Source organism: Neovison vison, chromosome 2 (assembly GCF_020171115.1).
Source record: "Neovison vison isolate M4711 chromosome 2, ASM_NN_V1, whole genome shotgun sequence".
Taxonomy (NCBI): Eukaryota; Metazoa; Chordata; class Mammalia; order Carnivora; family Mustelidae; genus Neogale; species Neogale vison.
Window position 1 is genome coordinate 77,806,208 of NC_058092.1, and position 13,100 is coordinate 77,819,307.

The 13,100-nt window shown below is 36.0% G+C and overlaps 1 protein-coding gene across 3 annotated transcripts in view; it reads right to left on the minus strand.

Annotated features, from left to right (window-relative positions):
• Positions 1 to 6,241: 6,241 nt before the first annotated feature.
• Positions 6,242 to 13,100, minus strand: part of HFM1 (helicase for meiosis 1) — a 122,020-nt gene continuing 115,161 nt past the window's right edge. For 2 of the 3 annotated variants that reach the window (XM_044238668.1, XM_044238669.1), the window contains 3 exons: positions 10,650 to 10,761; positions 10,403 to 10,557; positions 9,049 to 9,519 (listed from right to left, as the gene is read on the minus strand). In XM_044238668.1, coding sequence (XP_044094603.1) covers positions 9,450 to 9,519; positions 10,403 to 10,557; positions 10,650 to 10,761 — 337 coding nt within the window. In that variant the 3' untranslated portion in view covers positions 9,049 to 9,449. Of the gene's footprint in view, positions 6,306 to 9,048; positions 9,520 to 10,402; positions 10,558 to 10,649; positions 10,762 to 13,100 lie in introns of those variants that run through there. The other variant, XM_044238667.1, reaches the window with a different exon arrangement.

A 13,100-nucleotide genomic window follows, 5' to 3' on the forward strand; every position in this document is an offset into this window, starting at 1 on the left:
TCCCTTCCCTTATGATCCTGTTTTGTTTTTCAAATTCCTCAAACCAATGAGATCATATGATAATTGTCTTTCTCTGATTGACTTATTTCACATAGCATAATACTCTCTAGTTCTATCCATGTCGTTGCAAACGGCAAGATTTTGGTTTTTTGATGGCTGCATAATATTCCATTGTATATCTATACCACATCTTCTTTATCCATTCATCTGCTAATGGGCATCTAGGCTCTTTCCATAGTTTAGCTATTGTGGACATTGCTGCTATACACACTAGGGTGAACATACCCCTTCAGATCACTACATTTGTATCTTTGGGGTAAATACCTAGTAGCAAGATTGCTGGGTCATAGGGTAGCTCTATTTTCAACTTTTTGAGGAAACTCCATACTGTGTTCCACAGTGGCTGCATCAGCTTGCATTCCCACCAACAGTGTAGGAGGGTTCTCCTTTCTCTGCATCCTCACCAACACCCGTTTTTTCCTGACTTGTTAATTTTAGCCATTCTGACTGGTGTGAGGTGGTATCTCACTATGGTTTGATTTGCATTTCCCTGATGCCGAGTGATGCTGAGCACCTTTTCATGTGCCTATTGGCCATTGGGATATCTTCTTTGCAGAAATGTCTGTTGATGTTTTCGTCCCATTTCCTGATTGGATTATTTGTTCTTTGGGTGTTGAGTTTGAGAAGTTCTTGAATACTAGCCCTTTATCTAATATGTCATTTGCAAATATCTTTCCCAATTCTGTCAGTTGTCTTTCGGCTTTGTTGACTCTTTCCTTTGCTGTGCAAAAAAAAAAAAAAAAAGCTTTTTATCTTGATGAAGTCGTAGTAGTTCATTTTTGCCCTTGCTTCCCTTGCCTTAACGATATTTCTAGGAAGAAGTTGCTGTGGCTGAGGTCAAAGAGTTTGCTGCCTGTGTTCTCCACAAGGATTTTGATGGATTCCTGTTTCACACTGAGGTCTTCCATTTACGTTGAGTCTATTTTTGTGTGTGGTGTAAGGAAATGGTCCACTATTCTTCTGCATATGGCTGTCCAATTTTCCCAACACCATTTGTTGAAGAGACTGTCTTTTTTCCATTGGACATTCTTTCCTGCTTTGTCGAAGATTAGTTAACCATAGAAGTGAGGGTCTATTTCTGGGCTCTCTGTTCTGTTCCATTGATCTCTGGGTCTGTTTTTGTGCCAGTACCACACTGTCTTGATGATTACAGCTCTGTAATAGAACTTGAAGTCTGGAATTCTAATGCCATCAGCTTTGTTTTTCAGCTTTCTTTTTCAACATTCCTCTGGCTATTCAGGGTCTTTTCTGGTTCCATACAAGTTTTAGGGTTATTTGTTCCATTTCTTTGAAAAAAGTTGATGGTTTTGATAAAAATCGTGTTAAATGTGTAGATTGCTCTAGATAGCATAGATATTTTCGCAACATTTGTTCTTCCAATCCATGAGCATGGAACGCTTTTCCATTTCTTTGTGTCTTCCTCAGTTTCTTTCATGAATATTCTATAGTTTTCTGAGTACAGATTCTTTGCCTCTTTGGTTAGATTTAATCCTAGGTATCTAAAGGTTTTGGGTGCAATTGTAAATGGGATTGGCTCCTTAATTTCTCTTTCTTCTATCTTGTTGTTGGTGTATAGAAATGCAACTGATTTCTGTACATCGACTTTATATCCTGACACTTGACTGAATTATGTATGAGTTTTAACAGTTTTGGGATTTAGTCTTTAGGGTTTTTTTTTATTTACTATTATTTTTTAAAGATTTATTTATTTGATAGAGATCACAAGTAGGCAGAGAGGCAGGCAGAGAGAGAGAGAGGAAAGCAGGCTCCCCGCTGAGCAGAGAGCCCGATGCAGGGCTCCATCCCAGGACCCTGGGATCATGACCTGAGCCGAAGGCAGAGGCTTAACCCACTGAGCCACCCAGGTGCCCCTCTTTAGGGTTTTCCACATAAAGTATATCATCTGCAAAGAGTGAGAGTTTGACTTCTTCTTTGCCAATTTGGATGCCTTTTATTTCTTTTTGTTGTCTGATTGCTGAGGTTAGGACTTCTAGTTCTATGTTCAATAGCAGTGGTGGTAGTGGACAGGCCTGCTGTGTTCCTTACCTTAGGGGAAAAGCTCTTAGTTTTTCCCTATTGAGAATGATATTCACTGTGGGTTTTTCATAGGTGGCTTTTGATGAAGTTCTAGAACCTAGGTGAGGTTCGGTGGGCTGAGGTCCGGAGCCGATGACCAAGAAAGAATTCTTGAGACATCTTTGGTGCAAAATGGTGGTTTATTAAAGCACAGGGACAGGACCCATGGGCAGGAAGAGCTGCTGCCCCGGGTTGTGAGGGATGGCAGGTTATATACCTTGCAGTTGGGGGCAGGTGAGGGGAAGGGAGGTTTCAACAGAGTTTTCATATGTTAAAGAGGGCCTACAAGGTCCTGGGAGGAGGTCTTGCCCTTGTGGCTTGATAAATATCATCTTTAGGTCAGCCATTAACATCAAGATAGTTGGGAGATTCTTGGTGGAGTGTTATGATCCTGCTATCATTTACATTCCCTTCTACCTCAGCCTCCTCCAGTTTATGGTGGGGAGGGAGACATTAGGGCTTCAGGAACTGAGAGCTATTTGCCTCTGGAAATTTGTGCTACTGATAAGGTAACCTCCCTGTTTGTAGATCTCTAGGACATCTGTAGAGCAAGGGAGATTCCTGTCCTGCAGGATTGTGATCTCTGCAAGTTAACTATTTGTTTATCGTTCATGGCAGTCAAGGGTGCCTGAGGAATGCTACACATATTACGGAGGGGAGCGGGAGGAGAGGGGGGTGCAAGGTGCCAGCTTTTGCTCTGTCCTCAGCCAGCCTCCTGCTCCCTCATCAGCTTTGATGATATTGAGGTATGTATCCTCTATCCCTACACTTCGAAGAGTTTTGATCAAGAAAGGATGCTGTACTTTGTCAAATGCTTTTTCTGTGTCTATTGAGAGGATCATATGGTTCTTGTTCTCTTTATTAATGTATTGTATCACATTGATTTGTGGTCGTTGAACCAAACTTGCAGCCCAGGAATAAATCCCACTTGGTCATGGTGAATAATCCTTTTAATGTACTGTTGGATCCCATTGGCTAGTATTTTGGTGAGAATTTTTGCATCCATGTTCATCAGTGATATTGGTCCATAATTCTCTTTTCTGATGGGGTCTTTGGTTTGGGGATCAAGTAATGCTGACCTCATGAGTTTGAAAGTTTTCCTTCCATTTCTATTTTTTGTAACAGTTTCAGGAGAATAGGTATTGATTCTTCTTTAAATGTTTGGTAGCATTCCTCTGGGAAGCCATCTGGCCCTGGGCCATTGGGAGATTTTTGATTACGCTTCAATTTCCTTACTGGTTATGGGTCTCAAGGGGCAAAGTGGTATATGGGGTGAGATATAAAATAAAGTATCCAAAAACAAAAAAAAAAAAAAAAAAGGTAGTTACGAAGTAGAACAAGAGAAAGAAGCCGACTTAGGGGAAGTAGAGAAGGATGTGATCTGGAAGCCATGACAGAACTGGCAGAGAAGCATGGAGTACCACAGATACAGAGAACAGGAGTACAGAGGAGAAGCCCAGAAAGTGGACAGAGAAAAGCAACATCAAGAAACAAAGTTAGGAGGGGAAGAAGAAGAGATTCCAGAGCTCAGAGAGAGAAAAAGTCAAAGCAGAAACAATGGAAAAATAGAGAAACCGAGAAAATTCACCCTGGGAAGAAAATGCTGAAGGTAAGAAAAGAATAAGAACATGATCATAAGAGTTTAGATAATAACAGGGGGTAAAGGCTGATAGAGCTTAAAGTCCATTCTCAAAAGGAAAACAAAGTAAGACAATGAAGTCAAGTTTTCCACATTGAAAAATAAGGAGCATGAGAATTCCACATCCTCACTGGAAAAGAAAAACCAAAAATTAAAGGGTCGAGAAAATGACCATGTACATGAGAAAAATCTGAAAAATTGGACATAAAAATTTTTGATTATGAGTCCAGTCCTAGAAAAAAATGAAGACAAAAGTGATGAATGAGTTGTGGAAAGTTCATTTCCATTTTGTCCCAAATTTTTAGTAGAGACTTACGATGAACCTCCTTTATGTTCTTTTTCTCCTTTCATTGTTTTTGGGCTTTTTTTTTTTTTTTTTTTAATGTGAACTTCACTTAGTTAATCTTTTGGTAATGTGCAACCTGAAAAATTTGTACTGCCTAAATTTTAAGTTTTTCAAGTTTAGAAATGAGAAAAAATATGGCAGTAAGATTTGTTTAAAAAATCTTTAAAAATAAAAAAAATTAAGTTCTAAACGGTAAAATGTTTACATTTCCAAATTAATAAATACAGAAAAGAAAACCAAAATGATGACTTTATCCTATGTGTACTTTCTAAAAGACTGAAGCCATCTACTGTCATAAGGATGTGCTTCAGTGGGCAAACTGCTAATATTGGCTGAATTTTCATTCCTTTTTTGATTAAAAAATGTATAGTTACAACACACGTGAGTGCAGGTTTATGCACATTTTTCCAAAATTTTCAGAACACTATGGGGTTTGGGTTTTTTGTTTCATTCTGTTTTGCTGAAGTATGTATGGAGTTTTAAGGCATATGTTAGTTTAGGGAAAGGTTTCCGAACTGAAATGTGAAAATAAGCAAGACAAAGATAGCTCTTTTGAATTATCGGCTCTTATTATGTTAATTAAAACAAAACTCTATAGAGCATCTAAGTGCCTCTCAAGCTACATAAAAAATACCCAGTTGATGCATGGGAATTATAAAGATAATTTACACAGTTGGTGAAGAAAACAACCTATACTGAAAGGCAATTAAACAAGAGCGATATCACCATATTACATTTAAAATAGGAAATGTATGTGCAGAAAACCAAGTAATCATCATTACTCTTATACTTGTCTTCTGGAATGGATTCTCTTACAAATTCTGATATTGCTTCCTTTCCTCTCCTTTCTACCTTAAAAAAAGTGGTTCTCACTCTTTAACATGCATGTAATCAGCCCGGAATCTTGTTAAAATGCAGATTCTGACTCACAAGTTCTGGACTGAGGCCTAAGAACTTCTAACCCCAGTTCCAAGGAGTTTCTTGTATGACTGGTCCTGGTTCAGAGCCTGAGTGGCAAGGCCTTTAACTCCTGGCAGTCAGGAATTGACATGCTAAAAGATAAGAAGAACCAGGGTTTCCCTTTCTTTTTGTTTTATTTGTTCCACTAACCAAAACCCACAGTGAAATTCTTAGCTTACTTAATTCTAAGCTTAGCTTGGTTTTCTTCTCTTTGCCCCAACTTTCTGCTCACTGGTGTCTTCTCTATTTTCACAAAAGTAGGCGTTCTTAAATATAGACACCTATTATGATCTAAGATGCTACAGGTAAGTGTTAGCCATGTAATCCCTAGGCTGTGGGTCCTCAAGGAGTGGTTTCCTACTATCCTTGATGAGGGTGTTTTCTAGAAATGGGGTCATGATAAAGAGATACTTTGTGTGACTTTACTAAGGATCCAAGGAGTAAAGTGTGCAAAAACCTAAAACAGTGAATAATTCAGCAGTCATTTCTATTTGGCTTTAGAATGCATTATAATACAATTTGCAAAAACTTTATTTTCTACTTACATTTTACTTAAGGTAATATTAAAATGGATTAATATGATCCGACCATAAAAGAACTAAGAGAGCTGATGAAGAGGGAACAGAGATAGAGCAATCTACCTGAAAGCATGAGGAAGTATACATAGGAGGGAAGTCTAAGAGAAAATTTTTTCTATGGATGATACATCTATGGAAAGTCAAAAAGTTAATTTGTCAAGTCCTATGCAACTTATTGAAATTCAAATACAATTTGCAAGGAAAGATTTTCCTTGACTTACACTTATGGTGAGGTTATATCCTAATAAACCCACATTAAGTTGAAAATACCAATAAGCCAAAAATGCATTTAATATATCCAACCTACTGAACATCATAGCTTAGCCTAGCCTCCCTTAAATGTGCTCAGAACTACATTAGCCTATAGTTGGGCAAAATCATGTCATATAAAGCCAATTTTATAAAAAAGTGTTGAATATTTCACATACTTTATTGAATACTGTACTGAAAGTAAAACAAAAAACAAAAACAAAACAAAAAACAAACAAACAAACAAACCCCCCCAAAAACCCAGATTGGTTGTATGGGTACAGAATAGTTGTCAGTGCATGGGTTGTGTCCCCTTATGGTCCTGTGGCTGACTGGTAGGTGCGGCTCCCTGCTGCTTCCCAGCATCAAAACAGAGTAGCCTATGCATATGACTAGCCTGGGAAAAGAAAGTTCACAGTTGAAGAATGGTTTGAGTTGAATGTATATCACTTTCACACCATCATAAAGCTGAAAAACTTTAAGTCCAAACACTGTAAGTTAGGGACAGTCTGTACTGTATTACTTTACCCCTTTCAATGAGTTAAATTACTGCTAAAGATAGGTTTTTTTTTTTTAGTATGAACAACTACCATTTACGAGCATATTTTATACATCAGTCCCTAAACTAAGAGCTTTCTATGCAGTGGCTTATTCAAGTCCCGCTCCATACCTATGAGGTAAAGTGCCATTATGTCAACAATAGAGGTGAGAAAAAGACTGCCTATTAAGGACCTTTGGTTTTATTTTAATATATTTTTAAGATTTTATTGATTCATGTGTGAGAGAGAGACAAATAAAGTATAAGCAGGGGGAGAGGCAGAGGGAGCCACCTAGGCACCCTAATAAAGAACTTTATAATTGAAAAAAAAAAACCAAAACAACAACAACAAAAAACCGCAAACCTGTTGAAAAAAATTGAACCTAACAAAGATTTGTGTGTAAAGCTTTGTTGCATGGTTCATTTAAATACACTTAAAATGTCAGCTACAAAATGGAAACTGCAGGGTTATTCACTCATGGAAAGAATATCAGTGACCGAATTCCTTCAAGTAGTCAGTCCATTCCTTAAGGACTACTACACATAATTTTCCAGGTAAACACTTATACAAACAAACAAAGTAAGGCAAGTCTATGATAAAACTTAATTTGCCGTTTGTTTTGACTCCTCAGGAAATGAACATACTCATGTGTTTCCAAATTGGCCTGATAAAGAGTAACCTGGAATGTTGTTAACTATAGAATTCCCACTCCCCTCAGCTTGGCAATTCTGAATCAGTAGCCCTTAGGTAAGGTCTAAGAATTTTTATATTTACTATATTATCCACATTTCTTATGATCAGGCAAGTTTGGGAAACATCTGTCTGCCGAGTAAAGCTCAGGTTCTTAGCATATAAAATCTTCCACAGTCTGACCTTAAGGTGCACATCTCCTATAGGGGCACCTGGGTGGCTTAGTTGAACAAGCTCCTCTGCTTTCAGCTCAGGTCCTGACCTTAGGGTCCTGGATCAAGCCTCAGTTGGCTAAGTGTCTGCTTTCAGCTCACATCCTGATCTCAGAGTCCTGGATCAAGGCCTATGTCAGGCTCCCCGCTCAGTGGGGAATCTGCTTCTCCCTCTCCCCCTGCCCCCGCTTGTACTCTCTCTTTCAAATAAATGAAATCTTAAAAACAACAACAACAACAAAACACAAAAATCTCCTACAACATTAACATATGTTTAAAATTATCTATTCATGGGGCGCCTGGGTGGCTCAGTAGGTTAAAGCCTCTGCCTTTGGCTCAGGTCAGGATCCCAGGATCCTGGGATCAAACCCTGAATTGGGCTCTCTGCTTAGCGGGGAGCATATTCCCTCCTCTCTCTCTGCCTGCTTCTCTGTCTGCTTGTGATCTCTGTCAAATAAATAAATAACATCTTTAAAAAAATTATCTAATCATTATTCCCCAAATAGATACTTCCCTCCTTTGGAGCTTTGCTCAAGCTCTTCCCTCTGTTACAATGTCCTTCTATCATATATTTGTTCATTAAAATTGTATTCATCTTTCAAGACTCAGCTTAAATTTTAACTTCTCTATAAAGGTTTCCCTGACTCTATGGTCAGGATTATGTTCACTGTCCTATGAACTCTAAGAGCTCTTTTAAACCTCTTTCGCAGTGATTCTCAAGGTGTGATCCCCGACCATCAATATCAGTATTACTTGGGTACTTGTTAGAAATGCACCTCCACAGGCCCCACCCCAGACCTACAGAATCAGAAACCTTGAGTTTGGTGCCCAACAATCTGTTTTCAAACAGGTCCTCTAGATGACTGCAATACATCCTGAAGTTTGAGAACCACTTCTCTAATGTATTCTATATTTTATTATTGCATTATTATATGTCTTATTTTCTCTATCAGAATGTAAAGTAGGCTCCATGAGAGCAAAAACTGTGTTTTATCATTTGCCTCCTTTGCAGTACCAAGCCCAGTGCTTTTTGCTTAGCAGATCATAATAAGTCTTGCTGAATTAAATTGCTATTTCTTTAGTGTCAAAGTCTATGTATGTAAGATGAGCAGATTGTAGTGAGCCAGTTTTTCATTTTAATGGTGTTTAATAACCTTTAAAGGTTGTAGCATGATTGATTCAGATGCAGAAACATGCCAATTGTAAAGATGACTAAAATAAAAGAACTGGTTGCCCTTATTTTTCAACACATAATAAAGCTTCTTAGTTTTTATTTTAAGCTTTTTCTCCATGTTTAATACATATGATGCTTCACAAATGTTTACTAGTGACAACAATGACTACCTAGTCTGGAAGTTTCTCTTCTTTATATCTCTTATATCTAAGGCTCTTACGCTTAAAGAAAAATTCCTAAAATTTCTTAAGTGGTCTTCAACTTCCCCTGTATCTATAAATAAATTAAACAATAAACATTGCTTAGATTGCCTCTATACTACTTACCAATAAATATAAACAAATTTGAGAACAAATTCATGGGAGAATAACATGAAATAGTGTTTGCCACAGTAAAAGTCAATATAACAAGGTTTTAGAATTTACCACACTGGAAAACAAGCCAAAGGAAAACAACAATCTATATTGATTAATGTTTCATTTATTATTATTTAAAGTTATAGAAAACAAGAGGTTCAGACAGCCACTGGATTCTTAAAAATCTTTAGTAAAACAAAACAATATTGGTGAATAATCCATATAATAAATTGATCCACTGACCTAGCATTATTTTCTTTTCATAGAATTTCTTAATATAAAAATGTACTTTTATTGGTTCCTGTCAAAATCCAATCAAGATACATTTAAGTGCAATTTAATTTTTAGCTTACTGAAACAAATCCACTATAAAAGTGTTTTTCATGAAGCTCCAATAGGAAAATAAATCAATCCAAAAATTTGGTGCAAATAAGTCAACAAAACTGGTCAAATTCAAGAGAAAAACATTTGAACAATTATGAACTACTTTAAAAAAATAAAATGCATGCTTTGTAACTGGGTGTCTATATACCTTATCTTATTAATAGGAGATGAATTTTTTGGTTTCTTTTAGAAAATACCATCAAATATTCCCAGAAAAGACTTCATTTCATCAGCTTCATCATTAGGATGATACCTACTGGAGGGGGAAAAGCAAGTACAGAAATATATGTAGATTGCTGAGAGGTTAATGTATCAAATGAACTTCAATATGCATTACCTAGGAAGAAGTCTATAAGGGAAAATCAGACTTCATAAACTGTGAGAAGTAGGGATCAAGTCCCTTAGGTATTTCCTTAAGGTTTTTAAAAAGTAATGTCATTTAATCAGTGTGTGAACAAGTCTATAAACTTTGACTATTCGAGGGGAAAGACAGAAAATGCTACAGTTACTCCTAGAAGTGACCAGCTGATGGGGAACTGAGTAGACTTAATCTGACTTTCATTGAACCTGCAGAATTGTATAAGAACTGATTGGCTAAAATACAACTTGAACATCTGAAAAATTAGCCAATCTCATTTGGATTTAAGTGATTTTACACTTTATATTATCAACATCTTATATTCAAATCAGAGAAACAAAGTTTAGCAATACAGTATGTTTTAATTAAAGATGTTAAACATATGTTCTCAAAAATTGAGATACTTAAAATTATGAATTATTTTAAGGAGTTTAGGTCACGAGGGGTCTAAATATTCAATGTTTTTAAGTAAATAAAGTGTCTAGATTTTGATCTTTAAAATAAACCAAGGAAAGGGGCACCAGGGTAGTTCACTCTTGATTTCAACTCAGATCATGATCTCAGGGTCATGAGATGGAGCTCCAAATAAACTCCAAGAGAGGCATGGGGACTGCTTGAGATTCTCTCTCTTCCTCTACCTCTGCCCCTCCCATCCACTCTCTCTCTTGCTCTATCCCTATAATAAAATAAATTAAAATAAACCAAGGAAAACAGACTACTGAATTTCTTCATAGAAAGTTTTCATTGGCATAGTCTTGAAATGTCTTTAAAGAATTCTTACCTGAAATCAACTTCCTCTTTACATTCACTGTTTCTAATAAAGAAATCCACTTTCTTAACAAAATGTGAAGAATTTGGTATTTTTTCAGAGTGAGTAAAGCACAGCCTTTCAATTTCCGGTGACAGGCTTTGTTGTTCTCTTTCTTGTAAATAGACCTATATTTTGAGGTTAACAGAAAAAAAAGCAATCTTTGAAAGTTTAACTATTCAGACAGAATTTAAAAGAAAAACAATGAAGTGCTTCTTACAATATTTGCATTTCCAGCTTGTTGAGGTGATTTTTTCATGGAGGATGCATCAAACTTGAACACAGGAGAATTTGATAAATAAACATCTGGCTTCTCAGGCGATGAAACAAAACTAAAAATAAAAATTAATCATTTGTAAAGTACAGCAAAGAGGAGAAACAATTTAGATGAATTGTGATTTTAATTTAGATGAATAGTGATTCTTTGGGGAATATGATTAAATTTTACCATATTTATTACTAAAAATTATGCTGTTTTTTAGACTCATGGAAAATTTGGTGTAGCTCCTTTCCTTTAGACAAAACACCAATTACTATATTCCAAATTAGATAAGAATACTATTTTTAAAAGTCTACAGCAGTAATCATTCAGTAATTTTCTTTAAAATTGAGTCTTATGCTTAATTTTCTATTACCTAGCAGTCTGTAAATCTTTTCTAAATCCCACTTTGCTTAACTTTTAATCTCTTTTCCCTTCTGATCTCACTGTAGAGAGATAACTTGACTTATCTTCTTATGTAAAACTACACTAAAATTCACCTTCAATCTTCTGTATTAAATTCATTCATTAAAAAACATTTATTATTCACTACCATATGCCAGATATTGTACTAAGAGCTAGGTATAAAGAGGTAAACAAATCCTCAGGGAGTTATCATCTAGTAGAGGAGCAGACAATGAGTGAATGATAAATATACATAATTATAGATCCTGAAGTGATATGAAGGAAATTAATTGAGTAATATTACAGGAAATAGTGTGGAGACACAAACACACTTCAAAAGGTGGTTATGAATGCATGTCTCTCTGAGGAGGTGACAATTTAAGTTGACACTTATAGGCTAAAATAGGAGTAAAAAGCAGTGGGTAGAGGTAGTAGAATAGAGAAGTACATATGTTGAGAGGATTGAATCTTTTTGTCTCTGATAAAAGACAAGAAATCAAAATAGTAAAAAGGGGTATAAAATGAAAAGCATGACTCCTTTCCACTCCAAATCCTCAGGTCCTACAGGCCTTCTTTTCAGGATCAACTTCTGGCACAATTTTTGTTTAGAGGCTTCTTGATAAGGATTCCTTTTTAAATCCATTTATCTTCCATTCATTACTTTTAAACTCTCCATAAATTATTTATAGTTTCTAAAGATATGGCCCACAAAACTGTCTATGTGCTTTGCTATTTTCCTACTTGTATCTTTCTACTTCCTACCCAATTTTTTTGCTTCTTTACACCTATATAGCTTTGTTCTCCTTTGATGCTTCTAATCTGTTTATTCTGTATGACTCAAAGTTAGAAGCAATGAATGGAAATAGTAAGAAGACAAAATTTAGGCAAATAGTCTTAAAAGCTATTGAATGGTCTGAGAGACCCAAATATGGAACAAGCATGTTGGAGTGAATGAGCTCCTGGTCACAAGAGCTGTCTTGGTAGAGATGGCATGAATACCTGCCAGTGATGTTGGATGGTGATTCATGCATCTGATGATGGGAAGACTAAATGATGCTTATTATTAAGCACCTCGCAGTTCTGGAATTCTCTGAAATCTGTGATTCTGTCACACCAATAATCAGTAAGATGACTAAATAATAACAAAAATACCAAAAGACACCACAAATTTCTTATATTTTAAACTAGGAGAAATAAATAACCAGAGGAGTAGTGGTTGGAAAAATAGATAAAGGCGATTAAGATGTACAAACTTCCACTTGTAAAATAAATAAGTCACAGAGATGAAAATTACAGCATAGGGATATAGTCAATAATATTGTAATGACATTGTGTGGTGACAGATGGTGACTGACTACACTTATTGTTGTGAGCCTTGAGTAGTGTATAAAATTGCTGAATCAGTAAGTTGTATACCTGAAGTTAATATAACATTGCATATCAGTCATGCTTTTTTATGTATGACATAATAAAAAGTAAAATAAAAATAAATAAAAGAATCAACTACTACTCAGCTCTAAGCAGCTGTTGCTGTGTAAGAAATAAATGTCTAGTGTTGTCAAATATTCTGATTTAAAAAAAAAAAACAACCCAGAAATCTAAAATCTGATGTGACATCTCCTGACTTCTAAATTTTAAGAACTAATTTTTAAAAATGTAATACAGTTGGGTGCCCTGTTAAGCGTCTGCCTTCAGCTCAGGTATGATTCCAGAGTCCTGGGATGGAGTCCCACATCAGGTTCCCTGCTCAACAGGGAGTCTGCTTCTCCCTCTGCCCCTCCCCACAGTGGTATGCTTGCTCTCTCACTCTCCTGAAAAAATAAATAAATAAAATCTTTAAGATAAGTAAATAAAATTAAATAAAATGTGATACAGTCTATAGCCCCTTCCAGCTGTAACCTAGTTTTTGATGTCCATGTAAGCAGTAGGAAGCTTCCCAAGATACTTAAGGACAGGATAAACAATTTGGTAAGACAAAAATTATTCTAGTGATTTGTAGATTATATA